The 26,868-nt window shown below is 41.5% G+C and overlaps 1 protein-coding gene across 8 annotated transcripts in view; it reads left to right on the top strand.

Moving 5' to 3' along the window:
* LOC104608881 (uncharacterized) overlaps nucleotides 1–26,868 on the top strand; it is a 62,933-nt gene that overhangs the window by 12,833 nt on the left and 23,232 nt on the right. For 5 of the 8 annotated variants that reach the window (XM_088891677.1, XM_088891672.1, XM_088891673.1 and 2 more), the window contains exons 2-6: nucleotides 2,975–3,364; nucleotides 3,456–3,596; nucleotides 3,689–3,774; nucleotides 3,886–4,107; nucleotides 9,944–10,438. In XM_088891677.1, the coding sequence (XP_088747803.1) occupies nucleotides 2,975–3,364; nucleotides 3,456–3,596; nucleotides 3,689–3,774; nucleotides 3,886–4,107; nucleotides 9,944–10,438 (1,334 nt within the window). Of the gene's footprint in view, nucleotides 1–2,974; nucleotides 3,369–3,455; nucleotides 3,597–3,688; nucleotides 3,775–3,885; nucleotides 4,108–9,943; nucleotides 10,439–26,868 lie in introns of all 8 variants that reach the window. The other 3 variants (XM_088891675.1, XM_088891676.1, XM_088891674.1) reach the window with 2 other exon arrangements.

The raw sequence follows: 26,868 nt of genomic DNA, 5'->3' as shown, positions 1-26,868 counted from the left end.
TCAGATTAAAAAGGAAGATTTAAGGGGAAAGATTTTGGGAGGTGCTAGAATTACAAAACAATGACATTGATAGCTTTTTCTGTTGATGTATTGTTTTCTGAAAAGTTTTATAGTGTAGTGTATGAGTGGGTGTTGCCTTGACATCCTATCTGGATGCACTTTCTTTTGTTTTGTTTTAATGAAAAATTTCTATTTACTTATCAAAAAAAAAAAAAAAAAACAAATTAGTATGCAACTTGGCTGCAAACTGGTATATTTGATCTAATTTCTTGTTCAATCTTTTATTTGACGGGTTATCCAGAATTATTAGGGATGAAGAAAGAAAACATGTTATTGTTCTAATTTTGTGTGAAAATACCTAATTTAGCTACAGAAAAACTAAAACTACTAAAGCAAACTTAATCTATTTCCACTATCAATACCATGTTTATTTTTTTCCTTTTTGATAATTGAAAGAATTTTATTAGTCACAAGGATAAGAAAGTACAAGCTCCCCAAGGAGAGGCATGAGATGCGACCTCTCCATACTAGTTAAGAACAGCTTTCCAAATCACTAAAACAAGTTACAAGGTAGCACAAAAAAGATCTTCCTTGGAAACCCCAAGTTTGGCCAAAGAATCATCCATAGTATTTGCTGACCTGCTCACCCATTTAACATCCACTCTCATATTACTAGTTAGCCACTTTACTTTTTTGAGGAGGTCTCTGTACCCCCAAATGACAACATCTGGATTCTGGGTTTGAAAGCCAGCTTATTACCACCTCAGAATCCCCTTCAATTAGCAAATGTTCCACCCCAAGCTGGTTGGCAATTTGGATTCCTTGTACAGCCACTGGTACTTCTGCCTTTGTAGAATCTCCTACTCCCACTGATCTTGAGAATAAGGAGATAATGTTGTTATCTTTATTCCCCAGCACACCCCCTACGCCTGAAGGCCCGGAGTTACCTTGGCTGCTCCCATCAAAGTTTAATTTGATGACACCTTTCGGAGGAGGTTCCCATTCTATCACACTTCTATTCTTCTTAGTAGAGGTATTAGCAATTGCTGACCAATTCCTCTAAAGGTCATCAAAAGAAAAATCAGCAAAGATATCCAAGGTCTTCAACCAATGGATTGCTCTTGTAAAAACACAGTCCTTCACTTCAGCCAAGCTTTTTTCCTTCTCTAGGAATATTGTAGCATTCCTTTCCTCCCAAATAGTCCATAAGGTAGCTGCCCTAAGACATTTCCACATGATTTTACCTCTTCTCATATGCCACCTGAAAATAGATGGATTAAATAGCAAACTTACATCAGATGGCTGGATCCACCTACAACCAAAAAGACTAAAGCTCCAACTCCATAAGGCTGCAGCAAGGGAACATGATATCAGTAAACGGAAACAGTCCTCACTTTGGGCTTTTTTCCTTCTCTAGGAATATTGTAGCATTCCTTTCCTCCCAAATAGTCCATAAGGTAGCTGCCCTAAGACGTTTCTACATGATTTTACCTCTTCTCATATGCCACCTGAAAATAGATGGATTAAATAGCAAACTTACATCAGATGGCTGGATCCACCTACAACCAAAAAGACTAAAGCTCCAACTCCATAAGGCTGCAGCAAGGGAACATGATATCAGTAAACGGAAACAGTCCTCACTTTGGGCCTTACATAGGGAACACCAGTTCGGGGAAAGACAAGGAAGAGGTCTCTTTTTTTTTTGCAAGTTTTCCAAAGTGTTGATTTTCTCATAGTAAACTTCCCAGCAGAACACAACAATTTTTTTTGGGGAATAGGTTTTACCCAAACTTCTTTGACAGGAAAAACTTTGGGGTTGGGGCTGAAATTGAGGGATTTTAGAAATGAAGCACAAGTAAAGGTACCTTTAGGTAGGGGAGTCCAGACTCTTGATCAGGTTATGTGGGGTCCAAACAAACTGGCTCAAGTAAATGATGCAACCCAGTAACACAAGTAAGCTCACTATCCCTTAAACCCTTTTGAAAACCAAAGTCACAGTTTGAAGACAAGGGAAGCAATGTATCCGGAAGACATTTTGAAATTGGCTCATTTTTGTAAAGGGAAAGGGAGTATAAGGAAGGGAATCGGTCCTTGAGGGGTTGTTTACCCACCCAAATATACTCCCAGAACGAATAGAATCACCAGAGCAAGTATCATACCTGGAAAACCTGAGGAAGCGAGGGAGAATACCATGTATGGCCTTCCAAAGTGTTATGTGGGTAGCCCGACAAGATATCCCAACATCCCAACCATTTCTTGAGTATCCATGAATACTTGACACCACCTCATGCCAAAGTCTCTCTCTCTCTCTTCCGAGGCCATCTCCATAACCACTTCGCTAGGAGGGCTTCATTATATCAATACCATGTTCAATGCATGTGTTTCCCCATTAGTATGGATAATGTAAATATGTTGAGCTCCTCTGCATTATCTCAAATGTGGTGATGGCTGTTCCTAAAATCTTAGCAATTGGCACAGTAAACGATGTTTGAAAGTCTCCTCTTAGTGACATTGCCCTGTAGAAACAAGAAGACTGGCATTTTTTTTTGTCTTTCCAAAATAACTACTGTATAAGCTTTGTTGGATTCCTTGCAAGTCAGTGGTCTAGAAGAAAATTTCAAGCATTGAAGCTGCACCCAATGCCCTCCTAACAGTGGACTCCAATGATCTAATATTTTGCTTGTTAGTTAAAGGATAAAATTTGCTGAACCTTCTTCTGTGGTGGTGTTTGACCCATGGCTAAATTTAATCCTCCATACTGATGCTGTTTTAATGTTGTGAAACCTTCTTCTAAAGCTTTTGCAGCTAACCTCTCATTGCCATGCAAAACTTGTCTATATCTGTCTTTCCTTAACATCAAGTTAACAAATGAATGTGGATTTCTTGGGCAGTTGCCTAGTTAGCTGAACAGTGTTTGTATTTATCAAGAATCACTTGTAATGTTGACATAATTTTATTTTGTTCTTTTACATAGGAAATTCTTCATTACACAAATTCGAGGATGCCTCTATCTCTACAGGAAAAATCAACATTTTCTATTTTGGGATACTGTGCTATGGATTGTAGCTTTAGTGAGCAACTTCAAGGTATTGAAATAGAAGACGTTGGCACAAAATCCAACAATTGCGAAAAGTTGTACCCAGAGAAAAGTCAAGATTTATTTGGAGAAAATCATGGACGAAGTTCTTGTGAATGCCACAAGTATAGATTCTTTGAACAAAGCAACATGGTTTCTATTGGAATCAATAATTGGATCCAGCTCTCCTATGATTCTCATGAATATCATTGTAGAAAGATCCATGGGATTCCTAAGTTGCATCACATACACTGGAGTAAAAGAATAGTGTATAACTGTGATCTTCACGTATGTAAGTTAGGGTTATCCTCTTGTTTCTTGTTCCAATCTTAATCCAGTTATTTTCTTTAAGCTCTTTTCTTTTGATTGAATAATTCAGGTAATAATTTATGACCCACCAAATTTTGGCATACACCATTTCTTGATGAGTTCTTGTGTTTCTTCTGAGCAAGTTGAGATGCAGTCCAAGAGGCCCAAGTGTATTGATGAACTTTGTCAGAAACAAGCACTCCCTGACCTGGTAATGTACTGTTTGATGGACCTTGAATTGTTGGTGTTTTAATCTCTTCTCAACTATCTACTTATTTCTATACTTTTAAATCTGGAGTATAGGATATAGTTGTCTTGGCAATCAACTGTGCAACTGCTGCTAATAACTCATTTGAGAGATGTATGGGCTGCAAAACTCCATTGAATTGGTACCCATTGTCTCTATTGTTTCTTTTTTTGATGAATACATTTCCTCTATTGTTTCTTTATTCTTTCTCATTTGTTTTGCAGTATTTGATTTCATATCCTTCTTTATTCAGGTTGTTTGCAATGACATGCAGCTCAATAGCCATGTTTGTAGCTTCATTCTTCACTCTTTTCTACACCATTCTTCAGATCTTTCATGCTTTTCTCAGTTATGGATCGCATTCATTGATCTACAAGATATTAGCAAAGGTATTTAGTCATACATGGAAGAATGTCCATATTCGCAGCTGTCAGTTACTATATTGGCCAATATTCCTTCAAGAAGGTGGTTTCAGGTAATGTAACAAATTGTATGACACTTGGGAATATCTAGGTTAGGGTGTCAACTTCGAAAATTCCATTTGGTTCTGCATGGGATCGAAACATGGTTGACTTGAAGAAGTCATCTCACCATGGTCTAGTTCCTACCTCCTGTATATGAGATTTGCAGGCCAAAGACATGGTAGGTGTAGCCTTTCATGGAGAGAGAGAGAGAGACGAGAGAGAAGAGAAGAGAGAAGAGAAGAGAAAGGAGAGAGAGATACGATTGAGAGTCTCAAAACTGTAGCTGGTGACACCCAGCTTATTATTTATATTAACTTAATACAAAAGAATGAGAGATTACAATTATGCCCATGGCGGCACTCCCTAGTAACAAGCTAATAACGAAGAAAGAAATAAACTGGCTGACAACATACTAACGACAATTGTAAAATAACAAATAAATAATCCTCACAATACTCCCCCTCAAGTTAGGCTGAATATGTCTATCATGCCCAGGTTGTCACATATAACTCATTGTGCTGTGAGTATGGAAGTCCTTTTGTGAGGACATCGGCAAGTTTTTCCTTGTAGTTGACAAAAGGGATGCAAATTTCCCTTTTTTCCAATTTTTCCCTTATGAAGTGTTTGTCCACTTCAATGTGCTTGGTCCTTTCATGTACGACAGGATTGATGGCGATGTTTATGGCTGCCTTGTTGTCACAGTAAAGAGACATAGGATTATGAACAACAACTCCTATCTCCCCTAGAAGGTTTTTTAGCCAAAGAACTTCAGCCACCTCATGTGCTATAGCTCTATATTCCGCTTTAGCACTTGACCTTGCTACCACACTTTGTTTCTTGCTTTTCTAGGTCACTAGGTTTCCTCCCACAAATGTGCAATACCCACTTGTGGACTTTCTGTCATCCACAATACCTGCCCAATCAACATCTGTAAAGACTTCCACCTTTAGATGATTATGCTTACTGAATAGTAGACTTGTTCCTGGATACTTTTTTAAGTATCTAAGAACTCTCTCTACTGCCTCCATGTGTGGTTTCTTAGGAGAGTGCATGAATTGGCTTAGGACCCTAACTGAATAGGCAATGTCTGGACAGGTCATGGACAAATAAACCAACTTTCCCACTAACATTTGGAATTGTTTCACATCTTTCAGAGGTTCACCATCATAGTCACCCAATTTATGATCAACATCCATGGGAGTATCTACTAGCCTTGCGCCTAACTTACCTGTGTCTTGCAACAGATCAAGGGTGTACTTCCTTTGAGAAATGAAGATGCCCATTTTTTAATGGGCGACTCCAATTCCAAGAAAATACTTTAGGGGACCTAGATCTTTCACTTCAAATTTAGATGCAAGAAATTGTTTCAACTTTTGTATTTCTGAACTCCAATTTCCTGTAATGATGATATCATCCACATGCACTATCAATACAGTAACTTGTTCCTGACATCTCTTCACAAAGAGTGTGTGATTAGACTGACATTGCTTGAACCCTACTTACTGAATTGCCATGTGAAACTTACTGAACCAAGCCCTAGGAGATTGTTTTAAATCATAAAAAGACTTTCTCAGTTTGCACACCTTATTTTCACTTCCCTTGGCACAGAATCCAGGGGTTGAACCATGTACACCTCCTCCTCTAGGTCACCATTTAAAAAGCCATTATTTATGTCCAATTGATGCAATTCCCAGTCAAGGTTAGCAACTAATGACAGGACTCTAATTGAGTTCATCTTAGCTACTGGAGCAAAAGTAGTCTCATCATAGTCAACCCCGTACACTTGAGTGTACCCCTTGGCTACTAATCTTGCTTTGTATCTTTCAACTGTCCCCTCCGCTTGTGTCTAATTGTAAGCAACCACTTACACCCCACTGGGTCTTTCCCCCTTGGAAGATCCACCAATTCCCTAGTTTGATCTTTATGGAGGGCATTAATCTCCTCCTTTATAGCATCTGTCCATTCAGGGCATTTTAAGGCTTCTGCAACATTTCTGGGTACAGGGATGCAATCAACTACAGATAGGAAGGCTCAGTATGAGGGGGAAATGTGATCATAGGAGACATACTGGGTAATGGGGTGTTTGGTAGTGCATGACCTGACTCCCTTTTGATCAATAGGAATGTCAAGGTCATCCACAGTAGGAGCAGGGGTATCAATAGGTGCAATAGGGTTTGGACTTACCTCTTGGGAGTTTGACGGTGTTGGTTGCTCAATGTTTGGCTACTCCACATCTTTGTCACATTGTTGATCTCTACAGTGCGTACGTTGGAAGACACGAAAGGGGGCCAGGTTCGGAATAGAAGGAAGAGAGACTTGGCGGACTTGAACCTGCTTCTCCTCTTCCACACTACTCCCCCATGAGGAGAAGTAGGGAAGAACGGTTTAGACTCAAAGGACACATCCATAGACACAAAAAACTTATGACTAACGAGATCAAAGCACCAATACCTTTTTTGAAAGGAGAGATACCCCAAAAAGATACAAGGAATGGACCGAGGGTCGAACTTACCTTGAGACGGAGACAAATCATGGACAAAGGCACAACACCAAATACTCTCATGGGAATGGAAAATAAAGGGGACAGAGGGAACAACAACTGATGGGGGGCCATGTAGTTGAGCACTCTGGAGGGCATGCGATTGATGACATAAGCAGCTGCAAGTATAACATCCATCCAAAACCTTTTTGGGATATTCATGTGTAACATCATCCCTCAAGCTACCTCAAGGAGGTTTCTGTTTTTTCTTTCTGCAACACCATTTTGTTGTGGTGTTCTTGCGCATGAGCTCCTATGAATAGATCCATGGGAGGCAAAGAACTCATTGAGCTCACCATGGAAATATTCCTTTGCATTATCTGATTGAAAGGTCTGTATTTCAACATGGAACTGCGTAAACACCATCCTCTGGAAGTCTTTCACAATCTTTGGAACTTCATCTCTACTACGCATGGGGAATACCCATTTATAGCGGGAAAAATCATTGATCAATGTGATAAAGTACTTATACATGCCCTCAGATATTATAGTAGTAGGCCCCTATACATCAGAATACACAATATGAAAAGGAAAACATGATCTTTTATTATTTGAATGAAAAGTTGTTCTACATTGTTTGCTCAACTGACATGTTTGGCACCGGAAATCTGACACTGAACATGACTTAAATAAAACCGGAAACAAAGACTTTACTATTTCAAATGAAATATGACCTAACCGACTATGCCACAGAAAAATTTGACTCTTATTTGGTTGACTATATGACTCTGAGGATGACACCGAGAGATCAGCTTTGTTGTTGAGAATGTAGAGACCATCCACTAGATTCTCTCTACCAATCGTCATCCCAGAAGTTAGATCCTAAAAAACACATGAACCAGGGAAAAATGTTACACTACAATTTAAAGAGTTTGTGATACTACTGATTGAAAGCAAATTTATAGGAAGTTGAGGGACATGCAATACACAATTCAGGTTAAGGCCATGGGGAAGAGATATTGATCCTCGGCCTGCAATGGAGGAGAATGATCCATTTGCAAGCCTCACTTTATCCCTTCCTGACAAAAGGCTATAAGTTTGAAACAAGTTTGGCTTACCGGTCATGTGGTTAGAGGCCCCTGAGTCAATGATCAAGGGGAGTCAGTGGTAGTGGTGACATGGAATGCAGAGGCCGCATTACCTGATGTAGACACAAATGAAGTAGAAGGAGTACCAGTAACTAAACTATCCATCTGTCGCAAAGTCCTACAATATGACTCCAAGTGATGTCTGAAGGAATTCATGATATCTTCCTTGGGGTCAGAACTAGTAAAGTGGTCCCATGTAGTACCAGCAAACTGAGCATCTTGGGTTACCACATGTGCTGCATTATGTGCTGTATTTGGCTTCTTCTGACCTTGTACTTTACCTTGTTCTTGGTTCTTCACTGCCCACTTCGGCTTCCCGTGAATCTCCCAACATGTGTCATGTGTATGTCTCGAGCGTCGACAGTGGGTACAAAACAACTTGTCTTTATCATCAGCCTTCTTGGAGTCAGTTTTCTTTCCCATATTGTTACTACCCATTGCAGCCAATGCTACCTGTTGCATACACCTCTTGAACCGAGGGAAACTCTTTACTTCGTAAGATCTGAACTCTCAAGGGTTCATAAGCAGAGTTTAGTCCCAACAAGAGTGCAAAAACTCGCTGCTAAGAAACCAGCTTCTTATAGGCCTAGCATCATCATCATGTTTCCATTCTATAGCCTGATAGTGATCCAATTCTTTCCATACTGAAGTAAGGGCTGAATAATAGGCAGACAAACTACAATTCCCCTGTTTACAAGAGGGTAAAGCTTGCAACTGGTAAATCTTGGCATAATGCCTTTGCTCAGAATAGGTGGTTTTGGCATGTTCCCAAATCTCACTAGAAGTGTCTGCCCACATAAAGTTCTTCTTCACATCAGGTTCCATGGCTGCAAGGCGCCAAGACATCACCATACTGTTTTCTTGGTCCCACCTATCATGTTCAGCTGTCTCACTCTTGGGTTCTTTCACTCTTCCATTTATGTAACTAGCTTTTCCCCTTGCTGTTACATAAAGTTTTACACTTTTAGTCCACTCTAGGTAGTTTAGGCCATTTAAAGGGGTAATTGGCATGGAAAACATCATGTTTTCACCTCTCATACCAGTTGTGCTACGGGTTGGTGTAACCCCAGATGAAGCTGAATCATAGTTTGCCATTGAGGGAGAGAATCTACACTACAAGAACCAGAATTACAAGTGTACCAGACCAGATCCCACACAACTACAACACAGCCACAATCAGAATGCTAAACCCCCAAGAATTTTACTTCTGGAATGAGAAAAAAAAAACTGCTGAAATCATCCCAGTACTAGTTTGGCCATTAGAACAGCCCAGTAATCAGTCCAGCAACCAGTCATTAAAACAGTCTACTAGCAGTTCGACTACAACACATGCTTACTAATAGTCCAACGTCTGTACGAAGGTGTAAACCCAAAAAGCAAGGCTTCACACCATTGGCCACAGAAAAAAAAAGGACCACAGAAATCAATTTTCACAGCATCGAACAAAGAGAAGAGAGGCTTTTCAGCATTGTTCCTCTTCTACTAGGGTTTCCTTGGTGTTACGACCAAGGAAGAACCCAAAGAAAGTAGCCGAAAGTGACCTGACCAGTCCGATTAGGTTTCTCTGTCTTCCATGTCCAAGAGATCAAGAGAGAAAAAAAGAAACTGAGAATAGGGCTTGGTTCAGATGAGAGAAACGGTTCTTTATAGCCCAGAATTATGCTCTGATACCATGTAATCTTTCATGGAGAGAGAGAGAGAGACGAGAGAGGAGAGAAGAGAAGAGAGAGGAGAAGAGAAGGGAGAGAGAGATACGATTGAGAGTCTCAAAACTGTAGCTGGTGGTGCCCAGCTTGTTATTTATATTAACTTAATATAAAGGAATGAGAGATTACAAGTATGCCCCTGGCGGCACTCCCTAGTAACAAGCTAATAAGAAAGAAAGAAATAAACTGGCTGACAGCATACTAACAACAACTGTAAAATAACAAATAAATAATCCTCACAACAGTAGGATCACTGAAATTTTGTTGGGCTCACATTCATTTATGTGGCTAGAAAATTTGTTGGAGCTTAGAACTATATGATTATGATAATCTCATTAGGATGATTGTTGGCCTAAGATCTAGTTCTGATCCATCAGATGGTGGACAATGACAAATCCATCTTTCTATGGGGCAGATGTAAGAAGGTCATGATCTGGGTATTTATGTCTTGTAGTTTTTGAAAGTTGACATCTTTATATATTGCCTCAAGCCTTTAAATGTCATCTTTTTGTAGGTCTCAATCAAATGTGCAATATGCAGAGAGATATTCCTTACGTAAGCATTCAATGTGGTCAAGCATAGCTATTGATCTTCTTTTGGGGAATATGGTTGGTGTGGCATTGTTAATACATGCAGAAGCTGTATCTTTATGGGTTTCCAACCTTGTACACAACATAACAAATACTGTGCTGCGTTTGGGTTGTGTATGGCTGATGGGGGTCCCAGCAGGTTTCAAACTGAATATGGAGCTAGCAAGAGGTCTTGGCTTGATCTCACTTAATGTGATTCATATGTGGTCTACCCTCTGGTTCTTTGTTGGTTTCTTCTTCAGTTATTTTCTTAAAGTACTTTCTATTTCTGGGATCATTTTGGGCACAACTGTATCGGCTTCTCTGATCAAAGACATGATTGTGATGGCAACTTCACATGTCTCAACTCTTCATTGGTTGATTTCACTTCTATATTCGCAACAGATCCAAGCTTTGGCAGCCTTATGGCGTCTTTTTAGGTAAAAATTGTTTTTCTTTTGGATTTAATGATCAAAATATTTTCCTACAATTCCTCATTGCAATTGCATTCCATTGACATCTTTATTATCTGATAATCTCTTACTGCAAAATATGAAAATTTGTGTGTGTTGATCCCAACTTTAGTGGTACCTTGCTTCTTAACCATGTTATGGTACCGTTCATATTGTTGGGCGTTTTTTTTTTTTTTTTTTGGTAGGAAGAAAGATAGAACTAGGGGCTACACAAGATGGTGAGTGCCCTTCCCCAAATCACTAAAACAAATATAACTAAATATCCGATCCTTTAAACCATAATTGGTCACCAGTCTGGTATGTCCAAGATTAGCCAACCAGTTGCTAGTGCAATTTGCCTCCCTAAAAACATGCACGTAAGAGGCTGCTAGAGCTCTGATGTGGCACACTTCATAGAACTCATCCGAAATCAGCTTGAGGGATTCATATTGTTGGTATGATCCATCCAATCTCTACATAAAAAATAAAACAATATAAGAATAATGTGCATGAAGCTGAGAATTCTATTAATAATCCATTCTAGTAAGATTAATAACATTTCTTTTTTATAAGAGGTGCCCCACTGCTTCCAGCTCTAGAATGTTGGCATGAGATGGCTTTTCCTTTCTAATAGAAGAAAACCAGCCTTTTGAGAAGAAAGGCCTGTTTAGAAAGATGCAAAAAATCAAAAGAAAGTAGCAGAAATCTGAGTTCAAGAGGAGAGAAGATGAAGAAGAAGGTGGCGGCAACTTGGGTTCATAGAGAGAGATTTTCGAACATAATCTCTTCTCTTACACCCTTAATTCTATTTTTTTAAGTTAAAACTTTGGTAATTTACAGAGAAGCCCTTAGTTGGGCAGAAAATTAAAAAGACATAACATAAGAAAGAATAAGCCCAGATTAAGGCCCATTACAACAAAGAATAAACAGCCTATGGGCCATTCGGCCCATCTTCTCTACACGCCCCTTCAAGCTGAGCATAGATGTCAATCATGCCAAGCTTGCCAGTATCATGCTGAAGTTTAGCCTCGGGAATGCCCTTGGTGAGGAAATCTGCTAACTGTCCTTCAGAGGTGATGAAAGGTAGGCACACTTCTCCAGAAGCCACTCTTTCTCGAATGAAGTGTCTGTCAACTTCAATATGCTTAGTTCTGTCATGTTGCATTGGGTTGTGAGCAATGTTGATGGCGGCCTGATTATCACAATATAACATCATTGGCTTATCATGCTCAATACCCAGTTCCTTCATCAAGGATTTAAGCCACAATAGTTCAGAAACTCCATGAGCCATAGGTTCAGAAACTCCATCAAGGATTTTCCACCATCTTCCTTACCATCTAAATAGTCATTGGAATGGATGACAAATAGGTTCAAAGCTCTATATCTCCCTTAGAGATCACAAACAACTCGAGGGCAGCCAATGCTTGTTTTACTGCAGATCCTTCTAGCTCCACCACTGTCTTCACTCTCCACTTCTGCAACCACTCCAGACTTTGTTGCCATGTGTTGGTTGCATTTTGCAAAGGCAATAATGTGGGTCTATTGTAGGCACACACCTTATGGATCTTTTAGAAATCCCATCACCTGCTCATTGCCAATGAGGGGCACACATGTATTGGCTTCCATCATCTGACAAATTTGGCAGAAGAGTGTTCAAGCAGGTGACGAGCTGAAAGTTGAGCACTGTTAGCGATAGTGCTACCACTGGTGGAGGTAGTGTGGCTTCTGGCGAGGATTTTGGTACTCAGGCAGATGTGGGTTCCTAATGTGGGTCCAACTAGGGTGGTGGGAAATGTTGTATGATTGGATATTGCAAGAAGGAAATTGCCAATGTGTGAAGCTTTGGAAGGTAGGAGATGACTATCCAGATTCTAAATGTGGTCAGGAGGATGGTTGAGTTAAAGTGGATGGGTTAGGCTAGGTTACAACCCATATACATTTTGGACAAAATGGTCATTGATGAATGTGGGTGGGTTGGCCTTCAACTCACATCCAACCAACACAATTACCACCCAAGCTAAGCATTCACCAATATTGTAAGGCTAATACTTGTTTTGAAGTTAAGGACGGCCATATCATGTGACGTAGAGCCCCCTTTTGGAGGCTCTTGCTCCCAAGAGTCATAGAGAAATGTAAGAGAGAGCATGAAACTTTCATGAAGAATTTAGAGGACACCATGATAAATCCCTCCAAAGATTGGCGTACCTGTGGAGTACCTTCATTGATGGTTCTCATATTCTTGATGGAGTTCTACTTGTAGGGGTGTGCTTGAATTCATGGTTCACAATTTCAATATCAATGGACATTTCACCATACAGCAATGAGGGAAATTTGGGTATATTTTGCTAATTTTGTTCAGATATTTAGAAAAATTAGAAATCTGAGGAATTATATAAAAACATGGAATTACTTAATAAACTTTAAATCGTTGGAAGAAGTATAATTGCATATGTAGTGCTTCAAAAACTATAGCAAGCAACTGCATAAATCAAATAAGAGAAGATTAAGAGACATGAATAGGTATCATTCTCGTTGTCTCCCTTGTAATCTTTTAGACATCTTCTTTTCATTATGTAAGTCGTTTACTTGCCATTTTTGATTTTTAGTCTTTTTGGTTACTATATGTTTTGATTAAGATGGGAATTCTCTTTTGTAGTTGTGATCCATTTTTCTTTTTCTTTTCAATTATAGTGACATGAATTGAATCATATCAAAATAGTTAGCCAATCATTCAATTGCCAAGTCCTTAATGGGTCTTTAGGTGACTCATGTATGATCTCAAGAGGTCTTTGACGAGGACCCTTTCTCTTTATCTTGGTAATGGAGGCTATAGGCAAGATGATGCTTAGGGATGAAGACCTTAGCTTGATTTCTGGTTTCAAGGTTAAAGAGCAATCTTCAATTCTGTGTGTGAAACAAACCTGGTAGTGGAGAGCTTTTGCTCTTCTATTTGATCCTCAGAGACAATATGGCATGAAGCAATTCAAAAGAGTCACAGAGACGGATGTTAGCAATAGGATTGAAACCTTTCGATCTAGTTTCTTCCTTAGGAATTGAAGGAGAGTTGATAATCGCCAAACATAGTAGAGGAGCCTGGACGAGGATCTCCCTAAAGGAGAACGAAGTAAACTGGACTGTATTTCATTTACAGAAGGTATTAGAGGAGTGGAAGCTTCCTTTAAACCCAAAAAGTTTGCTAACAGAGGAAGTGTAACCATATTTCAAGTAAAAGAAAACAGATGGAGAAGATTTATCAGATTAAGCCACTGGGAAGGAGCAAGTAAAACAAGAAGCATCTGCGTTCCAGAAGAAGCAAGCAAAAATGGTTGGTTAGTATTTTTACAGAGTTTGGGGTCATTTATTGACAGCAAAATGAATCCAAACCATGGATTCCCACCACAGGGAAACTTTCCAGCATTAGAGAGAAACAACAGTAGAGTGGTAGCAATAGGAGGTTCAGCCTTTATCTCCGTTGTACATCAAAAGGGGCCATTCGGAGTCTGTATAGAGGTGGAGTTGGGTTTGTCCGCAAACCTCCACTCCATTGACTTGTTGAACCTAAATCCAATAGACGATTACAGAGCTGTGGGTTTTGCTCCATTGGAAGAGATAGTTGTCGCTTGGACCAGTTTAGGAGCTCTCTCCATCTATGGCAAATGGGTCTTGATTGACCACTGGTGGCCAACATTAAATGCAGTACCAGCGAAACTAAGATTTGATGGCTGGTTACTGATTCATGGTCTTCTCCTTCATCTCTGGAAGGAAGAGGTTTTCTCTCTGATTGGAAGCCTCTGTGGAGGTCTTGAGAAAGTAGATCCTAAAACAAAGGAGTTGTTGGATTTGCGAAGTGCCAGGATAAAGGTAAAAGGAAGAGGGGTGTATGCAGTTCCGCGTTCAGTGCCAGTTCTTGATAGAGGGGTGTGGTTCTACTGTGCCATCGAAGTGGAGAAGAAGAATGAGTCACAACATGAGGGAACCGAGTCGACTCGACAACAAGGTATGAACACGCGTGACGCGATTGAGGATAATACGACATCTGCCAATAAAAAGCTTGCAAGTGTGAGACATTTTTCGAAAAATCCAGAAGGTAATTTATCTGCAGAAGGAAACTTCCTTTCTAAGAAAGACTAGAATGGCAAAAACAACGAGAGATTAAAGGAAAGTAGACGGGAGAAAGGAAAAATAATTCAAAATTTAAATACAAAATCAACAACTGCAGTAAAATCGGCTGAAACAAGGCCCACTAAAGCTCCTAGGCTGTGGATTAACCCAAATACCCGGTCACCAGAGGTTTTATTGTCCAGGCCCCAAAATCTGGGCCGAGTAAAGACGAAATCAGCTTAGATGTCCCCAGGCCAGCAAAGTCAGACCATGTTAGCCTCAGTCCACCAGCCACTCCGATGTTTGAAAATGGAGAGATTCCAATCACCCCCCCCCCCCAATCTGTAGATAGTTGCGCAATAGACATTAATCATCCTCCAACACCAAACTATAGCTCGTTGGTGGAATCGGTGGAAGATCAGGAGGAAGACTTAGTCAGACCTAAGCTCATATGAATTAGAGGAAGAGATAGTTGGTCACACAGTGGCTCTGGAAAGAGCTAAATTCCTGTTCAAAAGAGAACATTGGAGAAGTGTAGACATTCTGCAGCCCATGCAGTTAATGGACCCTGATTATGGTCTCTCCGACCCTGAATGCCCTGAAAAAGGAAGGAGTTCTAATCTCCAAACAACTCCAATTTCTTGTATTACAGGAAAATCTCTGAATCTTCTTCCTTCAAGATCTCTCTGTTCTCTTTCTTCGTCACCCAATCCAACCCCCTTTTTCCTGTCATAAAGGGAACCTCTAGACACCGAAATTGTTTAGAAGAACAAGCAGTGAAGTTTCCAGGCCAGAGAACAGTGGGACGAAGATAATGGATACAGAGGGATGTATGGAGGTGGCTCAAAAGCTTGGGATTACCTTTCCCGAAAGCAATGAAGAGTCCAACAAGCTCTCTGGAGCATCAGATAAGGATTGAGAAAAGTCGGGTGAGAAGAGACTAGGAGGGAAGACAAAAAAAAGGTGCAAACAGGGAGCTAAAATGACTCCAATGGGGTTTAGTCAACCAAGGAGCCTCTTATGCTAACAATGAAGATAGAAGGACAAGTAAGGGCAAGGCTATTTCAGATCCTCAATGAAGTTACTTAGTTGGAATATGAGGGGGTTGGGTGGGAATTTAAAGAGGTGTCTAGTAAATGATACCCTAAGCAGGGAGAATCTTGATATTGTGATAATCTAGGAATCAAAAAAAAGGAAGAGGTGGATAGGAAATTGATTAAATCAATCTGGGGAATACGGGGCAGAAAGTGGGTAGCTCTCCCAGCAATTGGAACGGCAGGTGGAATTATCATTGTATGGAAAGAAGAGGTGGTTTCAGATGTGGAAGTAGATAAATGTGACTTCTCTATTTCAGTTCTGTTCACAAATATGTGTAATGGGTTCAACTGGATTCTTACAGGAGTCTATGGTCCTAACTCTCCTACAGAAAGGAACAGATTCTGGGAAGAATTGGACCCTCTTCACGAGGGTAGAGATATACCTTGGTGTATTGGTGGAGATTTCAATGTTACAAGATTTCACAATGAGAATTCTAAGTGTAGGAGACTAACCAGGAGAATGAAGGACTTCTCCAAGTTCATAGCGAGACACAATCTTCGGGATTACCCTATCCATAATGGGACCTACATCTGGTCTAACATGCAGGAAAATGCCATCAGATATAGGATAGAAGATTTCTGATGACGATTGACTGGGAACACCATTTTCCAAAACTTTTCTAGAAAATCAGTCCAAGATGTGTTTTGGATCATTGGCTTATCAGTCTTCAAACGGAAGTTTCGAGAAAAAGGAAGACCCCATTCAGAATGGAAAAGATCTGGACAGTGAAGGGATGAGAGATCCATCCCATGGACGCCCAAAGATTGCGGATTAAGGGGCGAATTTCAAAAATTTTTCTCTCCCTTCAACTGGGAATCACATTCCCTATTTAGAAAATCATATTTTCAAGGATCATTCTTGAACCTTAAACTGAATCAGATCTGAACCAAAAGGAGCAGGAGAGAATTATACCTGATACGGAGAAGTAGTATCTCCCAACGAAGGTGTTCACGCCCAAGGAAGGAACCAAAGACTGCTCCCAATGAAGATGGCGCAGTGCAGGTGGAGCAGAATCAACAGTGTTCTTCTCCAAGAACTCTGTCCTTCGCAAGGATCAGCAAGATGGTACGTGAGCACAACTTCCTTTCAATCCTTTCTCAAAGAACTGATGTCAAGATTGGATCTTGACTTCTCCCACAACTGGAGATCGAACTGGCAAACAGGGCAGCAAGAATAGGGAGACGGCAAGAGAGTATTCGTAGGGAGCAGAGTTCTCTCTTCTTGATTTTGCATTAGAGGAAATCTGTTGTCTGTCTAAAGGCTGCCGCCCCCTTCTTCTTTTGTAATCTTAAAGGGATCAGCTCCTAATCAGATTAGGAGTTGCTAATCCAAATCATATTTGGGTTAGAAGTCCCTTTAAGTGATAAGGGATAATCCTTATCTTATCTGCAGATCAGATCAGCCATCTCCTAATCTGATTAGGAGGTTTCCAGATCTAAATCTCATTTAGATCTTGGACTCTCTAAGTGGATAGGGTCTAAGCCCAATCCTATTAGCTGATCCACTTCAGAATTCGCCCCTTTATTAACTAAATAATCAGCCCAGTTCGAAATGGGCTTTAGGCCCTGTTGAAGTTTGACCTGCCATAGAATTCTGTCTTGTTCGTTGACTGTAGAGTAAAGTAGACAGCAAGAAGTAGGAGAGGAAAGAAGAAAAGAGAGAAGAGAGAAAAGAGAGAAAGGCTGGTTCGAATTAGGGAAAAAAGTTAATCCCTTGATTCGGCCAGACCTATTATTATATTATTGACTTATTGAAAAAGACTTGAGTGCCCTTCTTTAAGTAAGAGGACTCGAACTAACATAACAGTACACATCAGCACACTCAACAAGTACAAAGACTGAAATACCCCTTTACTAACACCACTAACACTCCCCCTCAAGCTGATGAGTATATATCATATAATCCCAGCTTGTTACATATGTAGTCCACTCTCCCCCGACTCAAGCCTTTTGTAAACAAGTCTGCCCACTGGTTTCCCGTACTAACATATGCAGTTTCTATCACCCCATTCAGCACCTTCTCTCTCACAAAATGACAGTCAACTTCGATGTGCTTGGTTCTTTCATGAAACACTGGATTGGAAGAGATATGAACCGCTGCCTGATTGTCACAGTAGAGCTTCATTGGAGTACTGATGTCATATCCTATCTCCTGTAGAAGGTTCCTCAGCCACACTAGTTCACAAGCAGTATGTGCCATGGCCCTATATTCCGCTTCTGCACTGCTTCTTGCCACAACTGTTTGCTTCTTACTTTTCCATGTTACCAGGTTACCCCCCAGAAAGGTGCAATAGCCTGTGGTAGATCGTCTATCAGACATAGAACCTGCCCAATCAGCATCGGTGTATCCTTCTACTACCAGTTTTCCACCACTTCTGTACAGCAAACCACGACCAGGAGCTCCTTTCAGATACCTCACAATCCTTAGCACTGCATTCCAATGTGGGACCAAAGGTTTCTGCATGAACTGACTCACCACACTAACCGCAAATGAAATATCTGGCCGAGTAATGGTTAGATAGTTTAGTTTGCCTACAAGTCGTCGGTATCTGCCAGGCTCTTCAAACACTTCACCTATATCACTGCTCAGCCTCGTATTTGTTTCCATAGGTGTCTCAGCCGGTTTAGTACTCAACAATCCTGTTTCTTCCAGTAAATCAAGCACATATTTCCTCTGGCACAAATTAATGCCATGCTTAGATCTTGCTACCTCTATGCCCAAAAAGTATTTCAACTTGCCAAGGTCCTTTGTCTGAAAGTGTTCCTGTAGGAATGCCTTCAATCTGTCAATGCCCATTTTATCATTCCCAGTCACAACGATATCATCCACATACACCACCAATATTATTTTACCTGCCGAAGAGTCAAGACTGAAGACAGAGTGATCAACTTGGCACTGTTTCAGACCAAACTTCTTGACCACCTCACTGAACCTACCAAACCATGCTCGAGGGGACTGTTTAAGTCCATAAATAGCCTTCTTAAGTCTACATACCTTACCATCCTCCCCCTGAGCAACAAACCCAGGTGGTTGCTCCATGTAGACCTCCTCGAGCAAATCCCCATGCAAAAAGGCATTTTTGATATCGAGCTGATGGAGAGGCCAACCAGACATAGCTGCAAGAGAGATGACGACACGAACTGACCCTATCTTAGCAACCGGGGAGAACGTCTCCGTGTAGTCAATGCCATAGGTTTGGGAGTACCCTTTGGCAACCAGCCGCGCCTTCAGGCGCTCAACACGACCATCTGGCAAGTACTTAACACTATACACCCACTTACAACCGACAGCCTGCTTCCCAGGAGGAAGAGCGGTGAGATCCCAAGTGTGATTATGATGCAAAGCAGAGAGCTCTTCTTCCATAGCACGGCACCACTCTGGAGAGGTAAGGGCTTCCTGGACATCCTTAGGAACAACCACGGAGGATAACAAAGATATGAACTGGCGATGGGAAGCGGAGAGGTGGGTAAGTGAAACAAAATTGGAAATAGGGTGAAGGGTGCAAGTACGCTTACCTTTCCGTAAGGCAATAGGAAGATCTAGGTCGGAGGCTGGTGTCGAAGCTGGAGCTGGATCTGTCGACGGTGATGAAGCTGGAGGAGCTGCAGCCGGTACACGTGGGCGATGTGTATACACGTGACGGATGGGTGGACGGTCAACCAATGGTGGCACCGGAGGCAAGGACGTAGGCATGACTGGAACCAAAGGAGGTGGATCAGCCACAGGAAGAGGAAGAGGAGGTGGTGATGTGGGGGAAGCAGCAGCACCGGACCCCACGAAGAACGGAGTAGACTCAAAGAATGTAACATCAGCACATACCAAGGAACGACGAGAACTAGGATGATAACACTTGTACCCTTTCTGAGTTCGGGAATAACCAAGGAAGATACACTTCATGGAACGTGCATCTAACTTGTCAGTCCCGGGACTCAGATTATGAACGAAGCAGACACACCCAAATACCCGAGGAGAAAGCGGAAACGGAGACATGTTGGGGAATAAGACACTAAAAGGAGAACGACCATCAAGGATAGACGTGGGCATCCGATTAATTAAGAAACAAGAGGTGAGCATTGCATCGCTCCAAAAAGTTTTGGGAACATTCATGTGGTGCATGAGGGAGCGTGCCGTTTCTACAAGATGGCGGTTCTTTCTCTCAGCAACCCCATTTTGTTGCGGAGTATAGGTACATGAAGTTTGGTGTATAATGCCATGTTGGTCCAAGTATTCTCGAAAAGATGAAGACAAGTATTCACGACCATTATCAGAACGGAAAATTTTGATGTGAACACCAAATTGATTGCGGATCTCAGCATAAAATTTCTGGAAGATGGAAAATAATTCACTTCTTTCTTTCATTAAATAGAGCCACGTCATTCTTGAACAGTCATCAACAAAAATAACAAAATATCGGTATCCATTATATGACATCACTTTATAAGGACCCCAAACATCTGAATGAATTAAAGAAAAAAGACTCGACACACGGTTATCGACCCTAGAACGAAAGGGAACACGATGGTGTTTCCCAAATTGACAAGACTCACAATCTAAAACAGAAAGTTGACTCAATGAAGGGACTAAGGACTGCAACACTTTCAGCGAAGGATGACCAAATCTACAGTGCCACTGGAGAGGAGAAATGGATGACTGAAGAGCCGTTGACGTTCGTCCACCACCATCAAGATAATACAGTCCACCGGCTTCATGCCCTCCACCAATCTTCATCCCCGTCTTGAGATCCTGAAAAACACACATAGAAGGGTAAAAAGTGATGGAGCACTTAAGTGACTTGGTCAGCTTACTAACAGACATAAGATTAAATGGAAGCTTAGGTACATATAAAACAGAGGATAGGGATACAGGGTCTAGGTCAACAGTACCAACACCACAGATAGATGACGTGGAGCCATTAGCAAGGGTAACAGATTGTGATATTGAGCAATGAGTGAGAGATGAAAACACACCTGGAGTTCCCGTCATGTGATCGGAGGCTCCAGAGTCAATAATCCAGGGGTTGGGTGTGGATGCCAAACAAGCCATACCTGAGTGTGCAAAGGAAGCTGTGTTCTGCTGCGACTTGGATTGAACAAACCTCTCATACTCATCACGAGGAACACTCACCATCTCCTTGCCTGGACCATCTGAGGGAGTAGAAGGCATCGGGTCAGCTGACCGTTTCTCCTGTGTAGGGCTGAAACTGGTGTCACTAGTCATGGCATGGTTGGCCCACGTCGAGGGAGGACCATGTAAGTCATAGCAGTAGTTAATGGTATGTCCATCCAAACCACAGTGAGTACACTTCCGTGGACCCGAGCCACGTCCTCTACCACGAGCTCCCCCTGAATCTCTGCCTCCAGTACGACCACCACCACGGATATGTGTAGATCCACCACTACCACTCCTGCCAGGCTGGGTTCCTCGAGTCCCACTTCTGCCACCTCGGCCTCTTGACACTGCAAATGCTGATTTATCGGAGACATTAGAGTCCATAGATCCAATGGAAGCCCTCCGAAGACGAGCAAACACCTCCTCTAAAGATGGAAGAGCAGATCCCCCTAGTATCTGGGCTCGTACTGGTTCATACTCAGACTTCAGCCCCACCAGAAACCGTGTTACATCAAGCTGCTCTCGCTGTTGCTGTTGAACTTTGACATCTGAAGTGAGAGGATGATAGACATTTAACTCATTACGGATATTCCTCACATTGGCATAGTACTCCTCAAGGCTCTGATTTCCCTGTTGCAGATTGATGTATTCCTGATACAGTTGATATACCCTAGTGGTATTATCCTGACCTGAATACAGTTTCTTGGCATGATCCCACACCTCTTTGGCTGTGTCAAGAAACATGAAGTTCACACTGATTTTGGGTTCCATACTGTTCCACAACCATGTAATGATCTGTGCATCTTCCTGTTCCCAGTCTTCATACTCCTGAGAATTAGCGGGGGGTTTCTCCTCTCTTATATGCTTCACTTTCTTCTTCGCCTTCAGAAAAACCTCTACAGACTTGGCCCAAGGGACATAATTCTCTCCATTCAGTTTAATGGAGGTCATTTGGACATTCAGGTAGTCAGTAGATATCATGACACTAGGTTTACTATCACTGTTATCTGCCATTGCCGAACTCCCTTAATTCTGAGCACTGAATTAGGAGCACTACACACTGCACACTACACACAGACACTTCATCGAAATCTGCACACTGATTTCAACAGCTGAGAACTGCAACACCACAAACCCTACTCACCGAAGTCTGTACACTGATTTCAGCAGTATTAAATGTTGAAAACTACAACACCACAACCCCTACTCACCGAGGTCTACACACTGATTTCAGCGATATCAAAAGCTGAAAACCACACTTGTAACACCACCAACATTAATCCACAACTATAGGAAGCTTCACCATTAAGTAGACACTATTGCCATTCGAATCACACACAAACCAGAATAAACCCTAGCATAAACCCTAGCATACTGCAATCTGAGAACCCATCATGCGAACTGTACTACACCTCTCATGTATTCCATAACAAAAAAAATATATAAAAAAAACTTTACCTCATCGCCTGAAGGCCAACCATACGAAGGGCTGAGACACCACTGCACCACACGTACCAGCCCTAACTAGGGCTTAGAAACCACAGCAACCAATCACCAACGACACAATCGGAGGCATAGAGACCTCCTAGGGAAGAGGGCGATCACTCCTTTTCAGCCCTTTTTCCCAGTCTCCAACTCACAACTAAGAACCCCAAGTGAAACCCTAATTCGAATGCGCAGAAGGCAGAATTCTAGCAAGTCTGATTTGGTGAACCTAGCTCTGATACCATGTTGAAGTTTGACCTGCCATAGAATTCTGTCTTGTTCGTTGACTGTAGAGTAAAGTAGACAGCAAGAAGTAGGAGAGGAAAGAAGAAAAGAGAGAAGAGAGAAAAGAGAGAAAGGCTGGTTCGAATTAGGGAAAAAAGTTAATCCCTTGATTCGGCCAGACCTATTATTATATTATTGACTTATTGAAAAAGACTTGAGTGCCCTTCTTTAAGTAAGAGGACTCAAACTAACATAACAGTACACATCAGCACACTCAACAAGTACAAAGACTGAAATACCCCTTTACTAACACCACTAACAGGCCCATTAAGCTTATGTGCTCACTTAACCTTCCTAACTGCTGCCCAGTTGGGCTTCCTTGTATGGCGTGGGACCCAAGCATTGATCTACACATCAGCCACATGGGTTCGGCCCAGCCTTTGTTACAAGGCCTGGCCGAATACACCGTTAAAGACAGTGCACCCCCTGAAACCCATCGAATGGGCTCTATGGGCCCAACACTTACCCTAAGTGGTCCCTGGGCCAAGTTACCTTGTAACACCCAGGGACTGTGGGCAGATGCAAGATTAGCCCATCAGGTATTATCCTCAATGGTCTTACACTTAACCTCTCAGCCCATAATGATCATACACTGCCCGACAAGAGAGGACCTCTCCCTTGGCTGCAAGGAACAGTGTTGCACTCTCCACTTTTATGGATCCCGGGAATTAAAACCTTTTGCAAACATTTTAGAAACCATAATGTATATACTTTTATATCTCATATAAAATATACTTTGCAAAACAAATCTCAACGGTTGAAATCGGCTGCCTGCAGTCTTGGTTTCCATCAGTGAGAGCGCATCCCCGATCATTACCTTTGTCCGACAAAGGGGCTGATCCTGTCACTATGATCACCCACTCAGATGAATTCTCGGACTGTCCCAACATACCCAGGTTTTGACCCCCGCTAAGGATCTCACTGATTGGCATATCAAAGATAGCCCAATCCGACACCTAGTGCAGCATCATAATCGAGTCTAGGGGTCGGGTGTAACTTTCCAGTTTTGCCCATCAATCTCCAAGGTCCAGGGCAATACTGGAAATCTGGTCCAGTTCAAAGATTCAATCAATCCTACACTGTATGTGCCTAGGGTCTCACCCTGGCAGCTGAGACAGGCCACCCCAACCGACTTGGTGGCACCACAGTGTCAGCCTTGTCAGGATAGGTCTCCCCAGACCGATCCACTGGCTGTGAACATTCTAAACTAACACGAGTCTCATTAAGTGTCCAGTTTAAGGGTATTACACAGAAACATACCAAGGGAACATGAATCAAATATGTATCTTTATTCATTTACAATAAACTCATAAAGTACATCATTCTGATTGAAGCTAAGGGCATACAAAACTGTCTAACAGACAGATCATAAAGATTTTCAGCAAAAAGTGGCAGATTGGTGGAGGAATGTAGATTTGAAGTGTGGGCTAGATTCCGTTTTCAACAAAAGCTGAAACATCTGAAAAAAAATTTAAAAGTTTGCAGTAGGGAGGAATTTGGGGCTTTTGGAGAAGATAAAATTAAATTAATTAAAGATTTGGAAGTTTTTGATATCCAAGAACAAGAAGAAAGATTGAATGGAGAGGGAAGAGATTAGGAAAGAGTGGGAAAAGACAATAAAAAGGGAAGAGATTTTCTGGAGATAGAGATCTAGAGTGAGATGGTTAAAAGAAGGTGACAACACAAGGTTTTTCCACAACTATGCCTCAGGGAGGCGAAGAAAAAACCACATTTTCAAACTGAAGGTAGGTCAAAATGAAGTAGAAGGGGAAATAGTAGATGCACTTCTAAATCATTTTAAAGAAGTGTATTTTAATTCAGCAAGTAGAAGAGCTATTTTGAACAACTGGACTGGCTCTACCTTGCCAGAAGATAAGCAGAATTAGTTAGAGAAGGAATTTGAGGAGCAAGAAATTAAAGATGCAAATTTTAACTTGGGTGGAGATTGAGCCCCAGGTTTGGACGGGTTCCCTATTTTGTTTTACCAATTATTCTGGGATATAGTAAAAAAGGATGTATTGGAGGTTTTCTTACAGACTTTTACCACTCAGCAATAGTCAATAAAGGAACCAACTTGACCTTCATTGCCTTAATTCCAAAGAAGACGGGCACTTTGCAAGCAAAGGATTTCAGGCCAATTAGTTTGACTGGAAGCTTGTATAAAATTTTAGCAAAAGTTTTGGCGACCAGACTGAAAGAGGTTCTAGGAGATCTGATTTTAATATAGAAGAAATTTACAATGGAGAGCAGCCTCGGCTACCCTACAAACAGGAGAAAAACAGAAAGACAAAACCAGAAATAGCTATTTAAATTACAACCATGCCTAGAAAGTCTGTTCTCTTATAACCCTTTGTTTTGCTAATTGATCTGCTAACTTGTTTGCCAATCTTGGAGCCCAATGGATTGAAATCTGCATATCGTTGGATAGACTTCTGAATTTTTTGATCTCATTTATGAACCAGAAAGGGTTCTTATCCTCTCCACTCAACCAGCTTAGGATCACTTTAGAGTCCCCTTCGATTATCAACTTCTGAATGCCCAACTCCATTGCTTTTTGGGAAGATATTTGGGTGAGCACTCAACCCCTAAAAGACCACTTTCCTTCTTTCTAGTCCATCTCCCTCTTTAAAAAGAAACCAATTTCATGGTTTCTTTCCCCCCCTGGTTCGCCCTTTGGATTTAAACTGGAATTTTGGGTTTCGAAGAGGGTTAAGGGATGAAGAACTTCTTTGTGTTTCAGAGCTCTTGTTGCTTCTAGACTTAGTGTGCCTGGACCCCCTAACCTGGACAAAAGGGTTTGGTCTCTAACCTCGGTTGGCTCCTTCACTTGTGCTTCTTTCTTTAAAGCCCTCTGCTCCAATCCCTCCTCTCAGGTGTTATCTGTTAAAGAGGTCTGGTCAAGGCCTATTCCTCCTAAAATAGCAGTGTTCTGTTGGGTAGCCTACTTGGGTAAGATCAATACGGTGGAAAACTTGCAAAAGAAGAAACCTTACTTGTGTTTGTCCCCAAATTGGTGCTTCTTGTGTAAACTGAAGGGTGAGGACTGTAACCATTTACTGATATTGTGCTCTTTTGTTGCCAATATTTGGAACTGGGTTGTTGCACTATTTGTTGCCAATATCGTGCTCTTTTGCCCTCCGAAGTAAAGCTGCTGTTCATTCCGGTTGCCTTTGGGAGATTGACAAAAAGAGGGAAACTAATGTGGAAATGTATCAGAGTCGCTACCTTGTGGACTTTATGGGAGGAGAGAAATGCTAGAATATTTCAAGAAAAGGAAAGAAGTCTTGCTGAAATTAAGGAATGCATAATGACAAGGACAGTCTCGTGGCTAAAATCTTCACACTTGTTGTCAGATTACTCCTTTGATGACTTAAGGAGAAATTGGGCAGCAGTGGCTTCTACAGTCTCCACAAAGAACAAATCACAAGCTGAATGGGAATCCCCACTGGATGGAGTGGTAAAACTGAATTTTGATGGTAGCTGCCAAGGTAACCCAGGGCCATCTGGAATAGGAGGGATTCTGAGAGACAAAGATAGCAACATGTTGTCTTTATTTTCAGGACCAGTGGGTGTTGGTGATTCTGTAAGGGCAGAGATACTAGCAGCGGTACAAGGTATACAGATGGCCAGTCAACTTGGAGTGAATAATTTGATAGTAGAAGGGGATTCCAAGGTAGTAGTGGGCTGGTTGACAAGTCCAGAGACAGCTTGTTGGGACTACAGGGATCTGTTAAAGAAAGTTAAATGGCTGACAAGGAATATGTCAGTCAGGTTTCAGTGGGTCAGCAGATCAGCAAATGCAATGGCTGATTCTTTGGCCAAGCAAGGGGTGTCAAGGGGAGATCTGTTTTGGGCCACTTTGTAACTGTGTTTCAGGCTTGTGTTTGTTTAGTGTGTATGACTCAGTCCTAGGGGGAGGTAACACCTCGTGCCTCTTCCTAGGCTGAATGTACTACTATTTTTTGAATTAATAAAACTACTCTCATTTATCTAAAAAAAAAAACTCTATTGTTTTTTGTAAATCAGACAGAACTGCCTCCCGCTCAGCTTTCACTTCCCCAATTGGTCCTGAGAACAACCTCAAGATTTCTCCCTTCTCATTTCTTAACACTCCTATTCCAGAAGGGCTTGGGTTACCAACACTCCTGTCAACATTCAGCTTAAGGAAATCAGTAGATGGTGGATCCCACTGATGCAAAAGTTTTTTCTTGGAGGAGGAGGACCCAACCATCACTCTCCAGTTTCTGAGTAAATCATCAGCAGTAAATTCAGAGAATAAGTTCACCGTTTTTACCCAATGCACTACTTACACCAATACACAGTCAAGCACAAACTCTGCA

Source organism: Nelumbo nucifera, chromosome 7 (genome assembly GCF_055504915.1).
Source record: "Nelumbo nucifera cultivar China Antique chromosome 7, China Antique-T2T, whole genome shotgun sequence".
In the NCBI taxonomy this organism is placed as follows: domain Eukaryota; kingdom Viridiplantae; phylum Streptophyta; class Magnoliopsida; order Proteales; family Nelumbonaceae; genus Nelumbo; species Nelumbo nucifera.
This window is presented reverse-complemented; position numbering and strand designations above follow the sequence as displayed.